This window comes from Pseudophryne corroboree, chromosome 5 (genome assembly GCF_028390025.1).
Source record: "Pseudophryne corroboree isolate aPseCor3 chromosome 5, aPseCor3.hap2, whole genome shotgun sequence".
NCBI classification, from domain to species: domain Eukaryota; kingdom Metazoa; phylum Chordata; class Amphibia; order Anura; family Myobatrachidae; genus Pseudophryne; species Pseudophryne corroboree.
The window spans coordinates 601,339,050-601,358,748 of record NC_086448.1 but is presented as its reverse complement, the minus strand read 5'-3'; the positions used below and the strand labels follow the sequence as shown (position 1 = coordinate 601,358,748).

General features: G+C 47.2%; 1 protein-coding gene across 3 annotated transcripts in view; it reads left to right on the top strand.

Moving 5' to 3' along the window:
- CEP192 (centrosomal protein 192) overlaps positions 1-19,699 on the top strand; it is a 639,877-nt gene that overhangs the window by 531,678 nt on the left and 88,500 nt on the right. For all 3 annotated transcript variants that reach the window (XM_063923418.1, XM_063923417.1, XM_063923415.1), the window contains 3 exons: positions 8,752-8,867; positions 12,376-12,485; positions 19,145-19,277. In XM_063923418.1, coding sequence (XP_063779488.1) covers positions 8,752-8,867; positions 12,376-12,485; positions 19,145-19,277 — 359 coding nt within the window. The remainder of the gene's footprint in view (positions 1-8,751; positions 8,868-12,375; positions 12,486-19,144; positions 19,278-19,699) is intronic.

Below are 19,699 nucleotides of genomic sequence, written 5' to 3'. Positions count from 1 at the left end.
GAAGTGTGTGAAGAAGCGTGGGCTTTCCCTGATAAAAGATTGATAATCTCAAAAAAATTACTAATGGCGTTCCCTTTCCCGCCAGAGGATAGGGCACGTTGGGAAACACTTCCTAGGGTGGATTAAGCGCTCACACGTTTGTCTAAAAAGGTGGCACTTCCGTCTCCGGATACGGCCGCCCTGAAGGAGCCTGCGGATAGAAAGCAGGAGGCGATCCTGAAGTCTATATATATACACACACAGGCATTATACTTAGACCAGCTATTGCGTCAGCATGGATGTGCAGTGCTGCCGCTGCGTGGTCAGATTCCCTGTCAGAAAATATTGACACCCTAGACAGGGACACTATTCTGCTAACCATAGAGCATATAAAAGACTCAGTCTTATACATGAGAGATGCACAGAGGGAGATCTGCCGGCTGGCATCTAAAATAAGTGCATTGTCCATTTCTGTTAGGAGAGGCCTATGGACTCGGCAGTGGACAGGGGATGCAGATTCCAAAAGGCACATGGAAGTTTTGCCTTATAAGGGTGAGGAGTTATTCGGGGATGGTCTCTCGGACCTCGTTTCCACAGCAACAGCTAGGAAGTCAGCATTTTTCCCCCATGTTCCCTCACAGCCTAAAAAAGCGCCGTTTTATCAGGTACAGTCCTTTCGGACCCAGAAAAACAGGCGAGGAAAAGGCGGGTCCTTTCTGTCCAGGGGCAGAGGAAGGGGAAAAAGGCTGCAACAAACAGCTGGTTCCCAGGAGCAAAAGTCCTCCCCCGCTTCTTCCAAGTCCGCCGCATGACGGTGGGGCTCCACAGGCGGAGCCAGGTACGGTGGGGGGCCGCCTCAAAAATTTCAGCGATCAGTGGGCTCGCTCACAGGTGGATCCCTGGATCTTTCAAGTAGTATCTCAGGGGTACAAGCTGGAATTCGAGGCGTCTCCCCCCCGCCGTTTCCTCAAATCTGCCTTGCCAACAACTCCCTCGGACAGGGAGGCTGTGCTAGAGGCAATTCAGAGGCTGTATTCCCAGCAGGTGATAGTCAAGGTGCCCCTCCTTCAACAAGGACGGGGTTACTATTCCACACTGTTTGTGGTACCGAAACCGGACGGTTCGGTGAGACCCATTTTAAATTTGAAATCCTTGAACAAATACATAAAAAAATTCAAGTTCAAGATGGAATCGCTCAGGGCGGTTATTGCAAGTCTAGACGAGGGGGATTACATGGTATCCCTGGACATCAAGGATGCTTACCTGCATGTCCCCATTTATCATCCTCACCAGGAGTACCTCAGATTTGCGGTACAGAATTGCCATTACCAATTCCAGACGCTGCCGTTTGGTCTGTCCACGGCACAGAGGGTGTTTACCAAGGTAATGGCCGAAATGATGATACTCCTTCGAAAGAAGGGAGTTTTAATTATCCCGTACTTAGACGATCTCCTGATAAAGGCGAGATCCAGGGAGCAGTTGTTGGTAGGAGTAGCACTATCTCAGGAGGTGCTACACCAGCACGGTTGGATTCTGAATATTCCAAAGTCACAGCTGGTTCCGACGACACGTCTACTGTTCCTGGGAATGATTCTGGACACAGTCCAGAAAAAAAGTGTTTCTCCCGGAGGAAAAAGCCAAGGAGCTGTCATCTCTAGTCAGAAACCTCCTGAAACCAAAACAGGTGTCGGTGCATCACTGCACGCGAGTCCTGGGAAAGATGGTGGCTTCTTGCGAAGCAATTCCTTTCGGCAGGTTCCATGCCAGAATCTTTCAGTGGGACCTGTTGGACCAATGGTCCGGATCGCATCTTCAGATGCATCGCCTAATAACCCTGTCTCCAAGAACCAGGGTGTCTCTGCTGTGGTGGCTGCAGAGTGCTCATCTTCTAGAGGGCCGCAGATTCGGCATACAGGACTGGGTCCTGGTGACCACGGTTGCCAGCCTTCGAGGCTGGGGGGCAGTCACACAGGGAAGAAACTTCCAAGGACTATGGTCGAGTCAGGAGACTTCCCTACACATAAATATTCTAGAACTGAGGGCCATTTACAATGCCCTAAGTCAGGCAAAACCCCTGCTTCTACACCAGCCGGTACTGATCCAGTCAGACAACATCACGGCGGTTGCCCATGTAAACCGACAGGGCGGCACAAGAAGCAGGACGGCAATGGCAGAAGCCACAAGGATTCTCCGATGGGCGGAAAATCATGTGCTAGCACTGTCAGCAGTGTTCATTCCGGGAGTTGACAACTGGGAAGCAGACTTCCTCAGCAGGCACGACCTCCACCCGGGAGAGTGGGGACTTCATCCAGAAGTCTTTCAAATGATTGTAAACCAGTGGGAAAAACCACAGGTGGACATGATGGCGTCCCGCCTAAACAAAAAACTAGAGAGATATTGCGCCAGGTCAAGGGACCCTCAGGCGATAGCGGTGGACGCTCTAGTGACACCGTGGGTGTACCAGTCGGTTTATGTGTTCCCTCCTCTGCCTCTCATACCAAAGGTACTGAGAATAATAAGACAACGAGGAGTAAGGACAATACTCGTGGTTCCGGATTGGCCAAGAAGAGCGTGGTACCCAGAACTTCAAGAGATGATCTCAGAGGACCCATGGCCTCTGCCGCTCAGACAGGACCTGCTGCAGCAGGGGCCCTGTCTGTTCCAAGACTTACCGCGGCTGCGTTTGACGGCATGGCGGTTGAACACCGGATCCTAAAGGAAAAGGGCATTCCGGAGGATGTCATTCCTACGCTGATTAAAGCCAGGAAAGATGTAACTGTAAAGCATTATCACCGCATATGGCGGAAATATGTTGCTTGGTGTGAGGCCAATAAGGCCCCAACAGAGGAATTTCAGCTGGGTCGATTCCTGCACTTCCTACAGGCAGGAGTGACTATGGGCCTAAAATTAGGCTCCATTAAGGTGCAGATATCGGCTCTGTCGATTTTCTTCCAAAAAGAACTAGCTTCACTACCTGAAGTTCAGACATTTGTAAAAGGAGTGCTGCATATTCAGCCCCCTTTTGTGCCTCCAGTGGCACCCTGGGATCTCAACGTGGTGTTGAATTTCCTAAAATCACATTGGTTTGAGCCACTAAAGACCGTGGATCTAAAATATCTCACGTGGAAAGTGGTCATGTTATTGGCCTTGGCTTCGGCCAGGCGTGTATCAGAATTGGCGGCTTTGTCATTTAAAAGCCCTTATCTGATTTTCCATATGGATAGGGCAGAATTGAGGACTCGTCCCTAGTTTCTCCCTAAGGTGGTATCAGCTTTTCACTTGAACCAACCTATTGTAGTGCCTGCGGCTACTAGCGACTTGGAGGATTCCAAGTTGCTGGACGTAGTCAGGGCCTTGAAAATTTATGTTTCCAGGACGGCTGGAGTCAGGAAAACTGACTCGCTATTTATCCTGTATGCACCCAACAAACTGGGTGCTCCTGCTTCTAAGCAGACTATTGCTCGCTGGATTTGTAGCACAATTCAGCTGGCGCATTCTGCGGCTGGACTGCCGCATCCTAAATCAGTTAAAGCCCATTCTACAAGGAAGGTGGGCTCATCTTGGGCGGCTGCCCGAGGGGTCTCGGCTTTACAACTTTGCCGAGCTGCTACTTGGTCAGGGGCAAACACGTTTGCAAAATTCTACAAATTTGATACCCTGGCTGAGGAAGACCTTGAGTTCTCTCATTCGGTGCTGCAGAGTCATCCGGCCTCTCCCGCCCGTTTGGGAGCTTTGGTATAATCCCCATGGTCCTTTCGGAGTTCCCAGCATCCACTAGGACGTTGGAGAAAATAAGATTTTACTCACCGGTAAATCTATTTCTCGTAGTCCGTAGTGGATGCTGGGCGCCCGTCCCAAGTGCGGATTGTCTGCAATAATTGTACATAGTTATTGTTCACTTACGGGTTATTGTTATGAGCCATCTGTTGAGAGGCTCAGTTATGTTTCATACTGTTAACTGGATATGGTATCACGTGTTATACGGTGTGATTGGTGTGGCTGGTATGAGTCTTACCCGGGATTCAAAATCCTTCCTTATTGTGTCAGCTCTTCCGGGCACAGTATCCTAACTGAGGCTTGGAGGAGGGTCATAGTGGGAGGAGCCAGTGCACACCAGGTAGTCTAAAAGCTTTCTTTTAGTTGTGCCCAGACTCCTGCGGAGCCGCTATTCCCCATGGTCCTTTCGGAGTTCCCAGCATCCACTACGGACTACGAGAAATAGATTTACCGGTGAGTAAAATCTTATTTTTTTCCCCTTCTTTGCAGGTAGAGGAAGGTGAAAAGGTAAGAGGTCAGCAGCCTTTCAAGTTTGCAGAAGCAGAAATCATCCTCTGTTTCTACCACATCCACCACATATCGCTGGGTCGATCTTGCGGGAGCCTACACCGGTGGGACCACGTCTAATACTCGTCAGTCCTGGAATGGACATGGACCAGTGAGTTAAGAATAGAGTCCCAAGGGGGACATACTGGAGTTTCCAGACGATTCCCTTCACTGATTTTTCAAATAGATCTTACCGATTCTGCTCTGGACGGGGAAGTAGTATGCAACGCCATACAGGAGTTGGGTCAGGATCAGGACATTGTCCTTCTGTCCCGGTCACACACAAAAAAGCTGTTGTTCAAGCTTTTTCGTGCTTCTGAGCCCGGACGGCTCGGTCAGAGCAATCCCAAAAAGTTTCTACTTAAGAAGTTGAACTACAAGATGGAATCTCTCAGGGCAGGGATCTCCAATCTGTAAAAGGAGAAAGAGGGTCTAAGTACGGTTTCTTCTGCATTAGGCTTACCTGGGTTTGCTATTCAGGATTGTCATTGCCAATTCACCGGAGTGATGGCAGTATGCTGGTTTTCCTTCACCATTAGTATTCTGTACTGGGACGCTCTCCTGACTACGGCGAGGTCAAGAAACAAGTGGTGAAAATCGTTGTTTTCTCTGACAGTTCTTCAGCACAGTGGTTGGCTCCTGAACTTGCCAGAATCACTGTTGATCCCAACGACGCGGATGTCTGAGTTGGGAATAAGGTTAGATACAGAACTGTTGAAAGTTTGTTTCTTCCAGTGGAAAGAGCTCTGAGGATCCAGAGTCGGATCAGATTTGCAAAAGTGTAAATCCACCAATATGTTCCGTTGATGAAGATGGTCGCGGCCTACGAGGCCATTCGTTGAGCAGGTTAAATGCCAGAGTGGTATTAGTGGGACCAGTTGGACATGTGGTCCGGGTCTCACCTGCACATGCACCGGAAAATAATCCTATTTTCCAGGACCAGAATATCTCTCTTGTGGTGGCTGCACAGTTCTCACCTCCTAGAGGGACGATGGTTTGGGATCCAGGATTGGATCCTGGTGTCCATGGATGCAAGTCTCCGAGGCTGGGGAGCAGTCTTTCAAGGGGAAGAATTTCCAGGGAAAACGGTCAAGCCGGGAAGCTTGTCTGCAATAAACATTCTGGAATTAAGGGCTAGTTTCGACGGCCTTCTGCAAGCGGAACATCTTCTTCGCGATCTGCCCATCTTAATTCAGTCAGACAATTTAACAGCAGTGGCGTAGGTAAAACGCTAGGGCGGAACAAAGAGCAAAGCGGCAATGGAAGAAGCCACAAAAGTTTTCCGCTGGGCGGAAAGGCGTGTAAACGCTCTGTTAGCGGTCTTCATTCCGGGTGTAGACAACTGGGAAGCAGACTTCCTCAGCAGACCCGATCTCCATCCAGGAGAGTGGGGTCTTCATCAAGAGGATTTCACAAAAGTGACAAGTCTTTGGGGAATTCCTCAAATAGACTTGATGGCGTCACGCCTCAACAAGAAACTTCAGAGATATGGTTCCCGGTCGAGGGATCCTCCAGCAATAGCGGTGGACGCCCTGGTGACACCGTGGGTGTTTCAGTCGGTATGTGTGTTCCCTCCATTTCCACTCTTTCCGAGGGTGATAAAGATCATAAGAAGAACAAAGGTTCAGGCGATCCTCATTGTTTCGGACTGGCCAAGGATGGCTTGGTATCCAGATCTTCAAGAATTACTCATAGAAGATCCCTGGCCTCTTCCTCTACGTGAGGACCTGTTACAGCAAGGACCGTGCGTGTATCAAGACTTACCGCTGCTGCGTTTGACGGCATGGTGGTTGAACGCCATGTCCTAGCCCGTAAGGGTATTCCCAGTGAAGTCATTCCCACACTGCTTCAGGCTAGAGAAGAAGTAACGGCGAAGCTTTACCGCCGTATTTGAAGAAAATGTGTGTCTTGGTGTAAATCCAAGAAGGCTCCTACGAAAAAAATTTCAGCTGGGGCATTTGCTCCATTTTTTGCAAGCAGGTGTGGATGCGGGCCTAAAGTTAGGCTCCATTAATGTACAAATTTCGGCCTTATCTATTTTCTTTCAGAAAGAATTGGCCTCCCTTCCAGAAGTCAGACCTTCATGAAGGGCACGCTGCACATCCAACCTCCCTTTGTGCCCCCAGTGTGGCACCATAGGATCTTAATGTGGTTCCTGCAATCTCATTGGTTTGAACCTTTTAAGTACGGTTGAGTTGAAATTCCTTACTTGGAAAGTGGTCATGCTGTTGACCTTGGCATACACACGGCGGGTGTATGCATTGGCGGCTTTGTCTCAAAAAAGCCCTATTTAATCTTCCATGCAGATAGAGCGAAGTTGAGAACTCGTCAGCAATTTTCTGCCAAAAGTGGTTTCATCGTTTCACGTAAACCAGCCTATTGTGGTGCCAGTGGCTACTGACGCCTTGGCGGAATCGAAGTCTCTCAATGTGGTCAGAGCTTTGAAAATCTATGTCGCCAGAACGGCTCAGGTTAGGAAAACAGAGGCTCTGTTTGTCCTGTGGGCTTCCAACATGATTGGGGCTCCTGCTTCCAAGCAGACCATTGCACGCTGGATCTGTAATATGATTCAGCAGGCTCATTCTACGACGGGATTGCCGTTACCGGAATCGGTGAAGGCCCATTCTACCAGAAAGGTGGGCTCATCCTGGGCGGCTGCCGAGGGGTGTCTGCATTACAACTTTGCCGAGCTGCTATTTGGTTGGGATCAAACACCTTTGCGAAGTTTTAAAAGTTTGATACCCTGGCTGAGGAGGACCTCTTGTTTGGTCAATCGGTGGTGCAGAGTCATCCGCACTCTCCCGCCCGTTCTAGAGCTTTGGTATAAACCCCATGGTTCTTAAAGCATCCTCTAGGACATTTGAGAAAATAGGATTTTAATACCTACCGGTAAATTATTATTTATTATTATCCTTTATATGGCGCCGCAAGGGTTCCGCAGCGCCCAATTACAGAGTACATGTGCACATAATCAAAACAGGAAAACAGTGACTTACAGTTGAAGACAATAAAGGACAAGTTCAGGGTAACTAAGCATAACTACACCAGTAAACGACATAGAGATAAGTTCCAAGGTGGCCAAAAAACTGCGGGATTTGGGCAGTTGAGGATTATTAAAGTAAGAAAAGGATAAGCACATGAGGGAAGAGGGCCCTACTCGTGAAAGCTTACATTCTAAGGGGAGGGGTAGACAGACGGGTGACACAGATGGGGTACATAGGGAGCGTGGAACAGAGGGTTAGGATGAGATTTGGCTGGGTTTGGTAAAGAAGTGGGTCTTAAGAGCCCGTTTGAAGTTTTGTAGAGAGGTGGAGAGTCTGAGGGGGAGAGGTAAAGATTTCCAGAGGAAGGGAGCAGCACCTGAAAAATCTTGGAGGTAGGAGTGGGAGGAAGTAATCAGAAGACTGGAGAGTCGGCGTGCATTAGCAGAGCGAAGAGGACGGGTGGGAGAGTAAAGGTAGATAAGGTCAGAGATGTAAATGGGAGAGGAGTGGGTGAGGGCTTTGTAAATCCTTTTCTCTTAGTCCGTAGAGGATGCTGGGCGCCCGTTCCAGTGCGTACTGTATCTGCAGTCATTGAGTATGTTTGCACACATGATGTGTTGTGTTTAAGTCAGCCTGTTGCTGACGATATTCAGGCCATATCATGCGTTATGCTGTTACTGGTGTTTACACACACAGGTTGTGTTACGTTTTATGTCAGCGTATTGCTGCATATTCTTCATGCCGTCGGCTGGTGTTCTATTGAATGCCACGTTCTGCGGCATACTGGAGGTGTGAGCTGGTAAAATGCTCACTGTGCTTTATCAATAAATTCTTTCCTCGAAATGTCCGTCTCCCTGGGCACAGTTCCTATAACTGGAGTCTGGAGGAGGGGCATAGAGGGAGGAGCCAGTTCACCACCCTTCAAAGTCTTAGTGCCCATGTCTCCTGCGGATCCCTTCTAATCCCCATGGTTTTTGAAGCATCCCCAGCATACTCTACGGACTAAGAAAAGGATTTACCGGTAGGTATTAAAATCCTATTTTAAATAGTCAGACTGATAACTATTGTACAGATGTAGCCGTGTTCGTCTTTGCAGCAATGTGGCATGCTGCATCACGGCATGTTGAATGGCGCGCCAGGCTGTGACTTCGCAGCTGACGATTGCTCAGTTAATTCCATTAGGAATTAATGGAGCGATCGCTGGCTGTGATTAGTCGCAGCCCATCACACCATGCAGCATGCCACAATACAGCATGCAGCATAGATAAGCATGGCTACATCTATACTATACAGTTGGTTAGTAAAAAAAGTAGTTTTTAGAAGGAACAGAGTTATAAAACCATTTATATGTCCATGACTTAACAAACTGCAAAAGTGGCCAAGCACCTACACAGCCATGCACTGTCCCTAGAGAAAACACACTGGCTCAGTATTTTGAAATGTCCTCGCTTTTTTCTTTTTATAGTTGGTTACAATATTCTACAATGCAACAAAAGTAGACGATATGCTTAACCAACAGAACACATTATGTACAGTATGTTTCTGCTGTGGTGATGAGGTATCCAGACAACAGTTTCGCAGGTAAGGCATAAAGTTGAAACCTGACTGGTGAAGTTAATAACATTATCTCATTACAATGGCACCTGTCAAAGGATGGAATATTATAAGCAGCAAGTGAATACTCAGTTCTTGAAGTTGTGTTAGAAGCAAGAAAAATGCGCACACTTAAGGATCTGAGCGACTATCCAGTGGTTTTACCTACCAAAAGTGGTCCAATGAAGGACAGATGGTGAACCACAGCCCTCTTCTCTTGCGCTTTAATTACAGCTCTCTCCTACTCAGTGACAGTCTATACCTGCATTTCATCTCGCTCATGACCGTTCATCTCCTCCAATGGCTGCCCGCCGCTAGTAGTATGCCGATAACTCCTTCCTTACATCTCCGCTGTAGTGTGTACTGAGAACTGTGATGCGAAGTGTTACATGTGCTCTATTTTAGTTTCTGTAATGTTAAGTTCTGTGTACCCTGTGTAGGATTTGCCACTAACGTTTTAGTGCCAGTTATCACCGGGCACCTTCAGAGGTCTTGTGTCCTTACTTCAAAGACCATCAAATTCATCAAATTAAAAGAGCTTGGCCTAGGAAAAACTGTTTGTACATGGATAAGTAACTGGCTGGAAAACAGGGTACAGCGAGTAGTGGTCAACGGGAAGTCCTCAAGCTGGACTCCAGTAGTCAGCGGAATACCACAGGGGTCCATACTCGGGCCACTACTGTTCAACATATTTATCAATGGCCTGGAAAGCACAGTGTCGATCTTTGCAGATTATACTAAACTGTGTAGGGTAATTAATTCAGAAATAGATGTAGAGTCTCTGCAGAATGACTTATCTAAACTTGAAATCTGAGCGTCTAAATGGAGAATGAGGTTCAATATAGAAAAATGCAATGTCATGCATTTCGGGACTAAAAACAAACTTGCATCCTACATATTAAACGGGGGAAAGTCTAGGGGTAACAGTTTTGGAAAAGGATTTGGGGGTACTCATTGATAATAAACTAACCGTATACAATGTCAAAGCGCAGTAAAGAAGGCAAATAAGGTGTTAGCATGCATAAAACGGGGAATTAAGACAAGGGACGAGGATGTAATTCTGCCGCTGTACAAATCATTGGTACGTCCACACCTGGAATATTGTGTTCAGTTTTGGGCACCACGGTATAAGAAAGATATCGGTGAACTCAAAAGGGTTCAAAGGCGAGCTACTAAATTGATTAAAGGGCTAGAGGGACTGGATTACGAGGAAATGCTTACTAGGTTGAACATGTATACACTGGAAAAGAGGCGTCTTCAAATATGTGAAGGGGCCCTACAAAGAGTTATCAGAGGAATTATTTATTAAAAGAACTCTGTTTAGGACACATGGGCACTCGCTGAGGCTGGAGGAGAGAAAATTCCGCACACAACGGAGGAAAGGGTTCTTCACTGTTAGGGCAATAAGGATTTGGAATTCCTTGCCAGGGAAAGTGGTAATGGTGGACACTGTAAATGCATTTAAAAGGGGATTGGATGAATTTCTGATTGAAAAGGATATTCAAGGTTACAACATTTAAAATATTGAAGTTGTCAATCCGGATGTAACATGATTTGCAGTTGTTAACTAGTCATGAAACATTCTTCAGTAGGTACATTAAAATCAACTCAACTTAATACAGGTTGAACGCGATGGGCATTTTGCCTCTTTTCAACCTCGAATACTATGTTACCTGTACTATGTAACAGGTCAGAGCTGTTTTGGTAGCATTGAGGGGGACCTAGACAATATTAGTCAGGTAGTTTTAGTATTGTGGCTGGTGGGTGTACAAATATAAATGGTAACCTATAACGTTCTTCTGCATACTCTCTTTACCTAGGTTAATTTGAAAAAAAAAAAAAATAATGGTTAACCAGTTGCTAATTTTATTAAATTTAAATGTACAACAAGCACTCAAAGGGGTATATTCAATTGAAGTCGAAAGCTGCCGTCTGTCGAAAAGACGGCAGTTTTCGACTATTTAAGGTCGAATCGTGATTCAACCTATTCAGTATATCCCAAAATATTTTGACAAGTCGATGAATTCGACTTGTCGAAAAGCACGTGGATCGGCGGAATAGCTGCCGATCCACCTGCTTGTGTCGAAAACGGGTGGCCCCCTTTTCGACCATCTCAGTCCAACATAAAAAAATGTCGGACTGAGATGTGGGACCCACAGCAGGAGAGGGGGGAGAGCCGCAGGGAGACGGGGGGGGACATTCGCGGGCATATAGGGGAGATCAGCGCTACAGCAGAGCGCTGCAGCAGGATGTCACACAGCCGTGCCGCTTATGGCAGCGTCCACCCCGCTCCAGCAAGTGAGGTCACGCTTGCTGGAGCTGGGTGGACACTGCCGTGAGGTCGGGCGGCTGTGTGACGTCCTCCTGCAGCGCTACTGTAGCGCTAATCTCCTCCGTCTGCCGGCGGCTGTCCGCGCGGCTCCCCCCACCTCTCCTCCTCTTGGTCCCTCATCTCAATTTGACTTGAAAAAGTCAAATTGAGATGAGATTGAATAGGGGTTGTCGGATCCATTCCGACAAATGCATGTCGAAATGGATCCGACGCTAATTGAATATACCCCATAGAGTGTATCTAATAGAAAGTAAAGTTAAAATACCGAAAACAGCTGTACGTTCCAAAAGTGAGGGTGCGTGACCACTGCAGTGTGACTGAGCCACTTCACGAGACTGCCCTGATTGATATAATGCAACACTTATTGATATTGACCAGACGTGCCAGGCAGGGCTGTTTGGCATGACTGCAGCAAAAATGTATAACCTCTGTACAACTGATGTAAATGTGAATCGATGAAAGTACTGTTGAATAAGAAATAGTAACTAAAGAGTCCCAGTTATTGCAAATGGAGTCCTGAACTCGTGTACAGGATTCGATTACCAAAAATGACCTGTCGATGTAAATAAGAATCCACTTCGGGTTCTTTCTCCAATGATCACTATACAGTATCATTAAAAGAGCCATTGACATACGCAATATTAGTCAGGTCTTTTAATGTTATTATTGATCAATGTATATAATGATAATTTAGTGGTTTTATTATTAGATATAATTAATATCCATACTTTTTTTTTATTTCATTGTTCTTTTTCAAAAGTGTATTTGTTCCATTATGCCTGTGCTTTATATAATTAATTAAGTGTCTTAGGGGGAGATTTGCTAAGCCTTGAAAAGTGATAAATTTCATGGTAATAAAGTAACAGCCAACCAGCTCCTAACTGACATGTTACAGGCTGGGTTTGAAAAATGACAGGAGCTGGTTGGTTGGTACTTTATCACCGTGAAATATATCGCTTTCAAAGCTTAGTACATCTGGCCCATAGTAATTATATTCTGCCACATGAATATACTTATAGTTTTATTAGAGTAATTCCACCCCTGGTTTTCTTTTTACCTGGGGTAATGTCTTCATTAGCTTGAAGAGTTCATAAAGTTGCGGGATTTGTGACTGTCTTGTATTTATCTGCTATTTATTTAAAACTTATATGCACATTGTAACAGGGCATTACTTTACAAGTCTGAATTGACTCAGAAAACCATTGCAGAAAACACATATTTAAAAAACACCAGATTTGATGAAGAATTTCCTGGTGAGCAGCAAGTGTCTGAAGGTAAGAAAAGTGCTAAGCTTAGATTATATAGGGTCATAAATATTAGACTCTATCCATTTTTCCATTATGTCTCATCTCGGCTATTGCACCCTACTTATATCTAGAATTTCTTAACTCATGTGTTCCTGCTTTATTCAGTTCTAAATGCTGCAACAAATATGACTGGCAAGTCTCACAACAGCACTCTGAAATCACTGGCTTCCCACATGCTCCAGAATACCATCCAAATTACTCCCCCCTCCCCTACAAATCCCTAGACGTCATTCCTACCACTCAGTACTCACAATATAGCATTACCACAGCTTGTTCAGTACTCTAATCCCACTTACTATGATCGTATCAGGTCACACAGTCTGCTGACACAGTCGGACGCATGTCCAAATACAGACTATTCCTCGAATATCTGCATGCTGTGCATGCAGTGTAGAAGGCATTTGCAGCACCACGCACACCCATACGGACGCAGATTGAAAGAGAGGATGGTCCAATCTGTCCTTTGGATCACTCTTTCCATGAAATGCGCATCTGAGTGGCAATTGGGCTGCGGCAATGCAATAGTATGGAAATTATCCATCTTATGGGCATGTAGGCCTAGCGGTGTGCACATTTGAAGTGGAATGGAATGGAACGGAGATGGAATGGAACGGAGATGGAATGCCTCTTTAGCTGGATCTTTTGCAACCAGCATTGAGTATGTGTTAGTGAAAATAGTGGGTGGATGTCCAGTCGTAATTTCATGGATATGGGACAGCCTCTCCCGGACTTCTGTGTAGTCATGTTGTCACTTACAGAAGATTTATCAGTCGTCCTACAAAACAAAACTATCCACCTTGCTACTTTCTGTATAGAAATGACATGGAATAATTTAGATTCTGTATAGCTAACCCTTATGTAAAAAGTGATTCTAAACTGTCAAAACTACACTAAAATGTAATTTCTCTAACGTCCTTGAGGATGCTGGGACTCCGTAAGGACCATGGAAAATAGACCGGCTCCGCAGGAGATAGGGCACTTTAAGAAAGCTTTGGACTCTGGGTGTGCACTGCTCCTCCCTCTATGCCCCTCCTCCAGACCTCAGTTTTACACTGTGCCCAGAGCAAGATGGGTGCACTGCAGAGAGCTCTCCAGAGTTCTCTGCCTAGAAGCATTTTTGTTTGGATTTGTTTTTTTTTGTTTTGTTTTTTCTATCTTTTACTACTTTTTCACAGGGAGCACTGCTGGCAACAGGCTCCCTGCATCGAGGGACTGAGGAGCAGACCTTCTTGTCAAAGATAGGCTCTGCTTCCTCGGCTACTGGACACCATTAGCTCCAGAGGGGGTGAACGCAGGTTCTTACTGGGCGTGCACCCCCGGAGCCGCGCCGCCGTTCTCCTCACAGAGCTGTAAGTACAGAAGTCGTCAGGCGGCAGAAGCCTTCAGCTTCACTGAGGTAACGCACAGCACTGCAGCTGTGCGTCATTGCTCCCATACACCTCACATATTCCGGTCACTGTAAGGGTGCAGGGCGCAGGGGGGCGCCCTGGGCAGCAATATAAACCTCTGCATGGCAAAAAGACTATATACATGTACAGGTGGGCTCTGTACATGTATATAAAAGAGCCCGCGCCATATTTTACTAAGTTTGAGCGGGACAGAAGGCTGCCGCCGAGGGGGCGGGGCTTCTCAGCACTCACCAGCGCCATTTTCTCTCCACAGCACTGCTGAGAGGAAGCTCCCCGGACTCTCCCCTGCTTACACACGGTGAAAGGGTGCTTAAAAGAGAGGGGGGGGGGCACATAATTGGCGGTTTACATATTTTATAGCGCTGCTGGGGAAAAACATTTTGTGTTGGTTTCCAGGGTTATTGCGCTGGGGTGTGTGCTGGCATACTCTCTCTCTCTGTCTCTCCAAAGGGCCTTGACAGGGATACTGTCTTCAGGAAAGGGGTTCCCTGTGTGTGTGCGTGTGTGTGTGTGTGTGTGTGTGTGTGTGTGTGTGTGTGTGTGAAGTGTGTGGGTACACGTGTGTCGACATGTTTGACGAGGAAGGCTCGCTTAATGTGGAGGGGGAGTGCTTGAATGTCAGGTCGCCGTCGGCAACGCCGACACCGGAATGGGTGGATATGCTGAATGTCTTGAATGCAAATGTCAATCTATTGCATAAAAGATTAGACAAGGCAGAAGCTAGGGATCAGTCAGGTAGCCAGTCCATGCCTGTCCCTGGGGCGCCAGGTTCTTCGGGGTCTCAGAAGCGCACCATATCGATGACACAGATACCGACAGATACTGACTCTAGTGTCGACTATGAAGATGCAAAATTACAGCTGAAGGTGGCTATGGGTATACGGTACATGATTATTGCCATTAAAGAGGTTTTGCATATTACTGAGGAACACCCTGTCCCTGACACGAGGGTACACATGTATAAAGGGAAAAAGCCTGAAGTCACTTTTCCATCCTCATTTGAATTAAGTGACTTGTGCGAAAAGGCTTGGGAATCTCCGGATAGGAGACCACAAGTTCCCAAAAGGATTCTCATGGCGTATCCTTTTCCACAAACTGATAGGATACGCTGGGAATCTTCGCCAAAAGTTGACAAGGTGCTGACACGTTTGTCCAAAAAGGTGGCACTGCCTTCTCAGGATACGGCTTCCCTCAAGGAACCTGCTGATCGCAGGCAGGAAATTACCTTAAAGCACATTTTACAATCATTCCGGTACTATTGCTCGACCGGCTATGGCGTCGGCCTGGGTTTGTAGTGCGGTTGTGGCATGGGCAGATTCCTTATCTACGGAAATTGACACCTTAGATAGGGACGCCATTCATATGACCATAGAGCATATCAGAGATGCTGCCTTGTATATGAGGGATGCTCAGAGAGACATTTGTTTATTAAGCTCCAGAATAAATGCTATGTCTATTTCTGCTAGGCGTCTCTTGTGGACCCGACAGTGGACGGGAGATGCCGATTCAGAGCGGCATATGGAGTCCCTGCCTTACAAAGGGGTGGAGTTGTTTGGAGACAGCCTCTCGGATCTTGTCGCTACGGCTGGTAAGTCAAATTTCTTACCTTATGTCCCCCCGCAGCATACAAAAAAGGCACCTCATTATCAAATGCAGTCCTTTCGTTCCAATAAAAACAAGAAGGTACGTGGATCATCCTTTGTTGCCAGAGGGAAAGGCAGGGGGAAAAAGCTGCACACAGCTAGTTCCCAAGAGCAGAATTCCTCACCTGCGTCTGCAAAGTCCACCGCATGACGCTGGGGCTTTCCGAGGGGAGGCAGATCTGGTGGGGGCTCGTCTTCGGTTTTTCAGCCACTTCTGGGTTCACTCGCAGGTGGATCCCTGGGCATTAGAGATTGTTTCTCAGGGATACAGGCTGGAATTCGAAGACTTGCCTCCTCGCCGATTTTTCAAATCAGCTCTGCCGGCTTCCCCGTCAGAGAGGGAGCTAGTGTTTGCAGCAATCCAAAAATTGTATATTCAACAGGTGATTGTCACAGTTCCTCATCTCCAGCAAGGAGAGAGATAATACTCAACCCTGTTTGTGGTCCCAAAACCGGACGGTTCGGTCAGACCCATTTTAAACCTGAAATCTCTGAACCTGTACTTGAAGAGGTTCAGGTTCAAAATGGAATCACTCAGGGCGGTCATCGCCAGTCTGGAGGGGGGGGGAGATTGGATGGTGTCCCTGGACATAAGGGATGCTTACCTTCATGTTCCGATATTCCCCCCCGCATCAGGCGTTCCTGAGATTTGCAGTGCAGGACTGTCACTACCAATTTCAGACGTTGCCGTTTGGGCTTTCCACAGCCCCGAGAATTTTCACCAAGGTAATGGCGGAAATGATGGTGCTCCTGCGCAGGCAGGGGGTCACAATTATCCCATACTTGGACGATCTCCTCATAAAGGCGAGATCTCGGGAGAGGTTGCTGGACAGCGTGTCTCTGTCCATGAAGACGTTGCAGATACACGGCTGGATTCTCAATATACCGAAGTCCCAGCTAGTCCCTACAACGCGGCTTCCTACGAGGCCATCCCTTTCGGCAGGTTCCATGCGAGGACTTTTCAATGGGACCTCTTGGACAAGTGATCCGGGTCCCATTTACAAATGTATCAAAGGATCACCCTGTCTCCCAGGACCAGGGTATCTCTCCTGTGGTGGCTGAACAGTGCTCACCTACTAGAAGGTCGCAGGTTCGGCATTCAGGACTGGGTCCTGGTGACCACGGACGCAAGCCTCCGAGGCTGGGGAGCAGTGACACTGGGAAGAAATTTCCAAGGTCTCTGGTCAAGCCTAGAGTCTTGTCTCCACATCAACGTCCTGGAGTTGAGGGCCATATACAACGCCCTGCGTCAAGCGGAGGAATTGCTTCTGAGAAAACCGGTGCTGATTCAGTCAGACAATGTCACGGCAGTGGCTCATATAAACCGCCAAGGCGGAACAAGGAGCAGAATGGCCATGGCAGAAGCGACCAGGATTCTACGCTGGGCAGAAGGCCATGTAAGCGCGCTGTCAGCGGTGTTCATCCCGGGGGTGGACAACTGGGAGGCGGACTTCCTCAGCAGGCATGACCTGCATCCGGGAGAGTGGGGACTTCATCAAGAAGTCTTCGCACATATCACGGATCGTTGGGGACTGCCTCAAATCGACATGATGGCATCCCGTCTCAACAAAAAGCTAAAGCGGTATTGCTCCAGGTCAAGGGACCCTCAGGCGGTAGCGGTAGACGCTCTGGTGACACTTTGGGTGTTCAGATCGGTCTATGTGTTTCCTCCTCTTCCTCTCATACCCAAGGTGTTGAGAATAATACGAAGAAGCAGGGTCAGAACAATACTCATTGTTCCGGATTGGCCACGGAGGACTTGGTATCCGGAGCTGCAAGAGTTGCTCGCAGGGGATCCGTGGCCTCTTCCTCTAAGGCAGGACCTGCTGCGGCAGGAGCCCTGTCTGTTCCAAGACTTACCACGGCTGCGTTTGACGGCATGGCGGTTGAACGCCGGATCCTAGCGGAAAAAGGGATTCCGGAGTAAGTCATTCCTACCCTGATCAAGGCTAGGAAAGACGTGACGTTAAAACATTATCACCGTATATGGCGGAAATATGTTTCTTGGTGTGAGGCCAGAGCTGCTCCTACGGAGGAATTCCATTTGGGCCGTCTACTTCACTTCCTTCAAACAGGAGTGACTTTGGGCCTAAAGTTAAGGTCCATAAAGGTCCAGATTTTGGCCTTATCCATTTTATTTCAAAGAGAATTGGCCTCTATTCCTGAAGTACAGACCTTTGTGAAGGGAGTGCTGCATATTCAGCCTCCCTTTGTGCCTCCGGTGGCGCCTTGGGATCTTAGCGTGGTGTTACGTTTCCTCAAGTCACCTTGGTTTGAACCACTCAAAACTGTGGAGTTGACATACCTCACGTGGAAAGTGGTCATGTTGTTGACGTTGGCTTCGGCAAGACGTGTTTCCGAATTGGCGGCTTTATCACATAAAAGCCCATACTTGGTTTTTCACGTGTATAGGGCAGAGTTGAGGACTCGCCCTAACTTTCTGCCAAAAGTGGTCTCATCTTTTCATGTGAACCAACCTATTGTCGTGCCTGTGGCTACACGGGACTTGGAGGATTCCGAGTCCCTGGATGTAGTCAGGGCTTTGAAGATTTATGTGCCCAGAACGGCTAGAATCAGGAAGACTGAAGCTTTGTTCGTTCTGTATGCGGCCAACAAGGTTGGCGCTCCTGCTTCAAAGCAGACTATTGCTCGCTGGATCTGTAACACGATTCAGCAGGCGCATTCTACGGCAGGATTGCCGTTACCGAAATCGGTTAAGGCCCACTCCACTAGGAAAGTGGGCTCTTCTTGAGCGGCTGCCCGAGGGGTCTCGGCATTACAGTTGTGCCGAGCAGCTACTTGGTCGGCGACAAACACCTTTGCAAAGTTCTATAAGTTTGATACCCTGGCTGAGGAGGACCTCCTGTTTGCTCAATCGGTGCTGCAGAGTCATCCGCACTCTCCCGCCCGTTTGGGAGCTTTGGTATAATCCCCATGGTCCTTACGGAGTCCCAGCATCCTCAAGGACGTTAGAGAAAATAAGATTTTACTTACCGGTAAATCTATTTCTCGTAGTCCGTAGAGGATGCTGGGCGCCCGTCCCAAGTGCGGACTTCTTCTGCAAGACTTGTATATAGTTATTGCTTACATAAGGGTTATGTTATAGTTTTTCGGTGGAACCGTGGCTATGTTGTTGTTCATACTGTTAACTGGGTAAGTTTATCACAAGTTATACGGTGTGATTGGTGTGGCTGGTATGAATCTCGCCCTTAGATTTACAAAAATCCTTCCTCGTACTGTCCATCTCCTCTGGGCACAGTTTCCCTAACTGAGGTCCGGACGAGGGGCATGGAGGGAGGAGCCAGTGCACACCCAGAGTCCAAAGCTTTCTTAAAGTGCCCTATCTCCTGCGGAGCCCGTCTATTCTCCATGGTCCTTACGGAGTCCCAGCATCCTCTACGGACTACGAGAAATAGATTTACCGGTAAGTAAAATCTTATTATTAAATGTACTAGTAATGTTGCATGACCTTTTTTTGCAATTCATTATTTTTTATTTTTAGCCATTTACTTCGATCATTTTTATTGCTAAATTTTTGTTAACGGTTTGCTTGTATTATTTTTTTAATTTGCAGTCTATGATTTGCCGCTAAGACCAAATGACATCCAGCTGTTTTATGGAAATATGCACAAAATGATTCTTTCTGTTGTTGGAAGTGAAAGAAGCAGTAGTACTGTCCAGCCAAGTCTGAGCACTAATTTAGCACAGTAAGTTTGCTGTTGCACTGTAAGGATTAATATCACTGATATTGGGGGGGTTCCAGTGTTGTGATATTGAGGGTTTGGTGACATTAACATGAACCAAGTACATGCAAACATATTCAGATATCTGATTCGAATACACTAATACTATACAGAGATTCCTTTCACGCAATTTTGTCCAAACAAATGTTACTGCAAGCCTTAATTAATTTAAACTTAAAGTAGCTACTGTATTCGTGTGCCCTTTTACCCGCAGCACTGTCATGACCAGACTCAGTAACCTGGATGGTGGATACATGTGCCATCCAGAACATTAAGGTCGACTCACCATAGGCATGGCATACACAGAAGTATAGCGCAAGTTGATATCTGTTAAGTCAGTGCCCCTCTCATTACCAGAGATTTAACATGGCTGCCTGCGGGGCCGG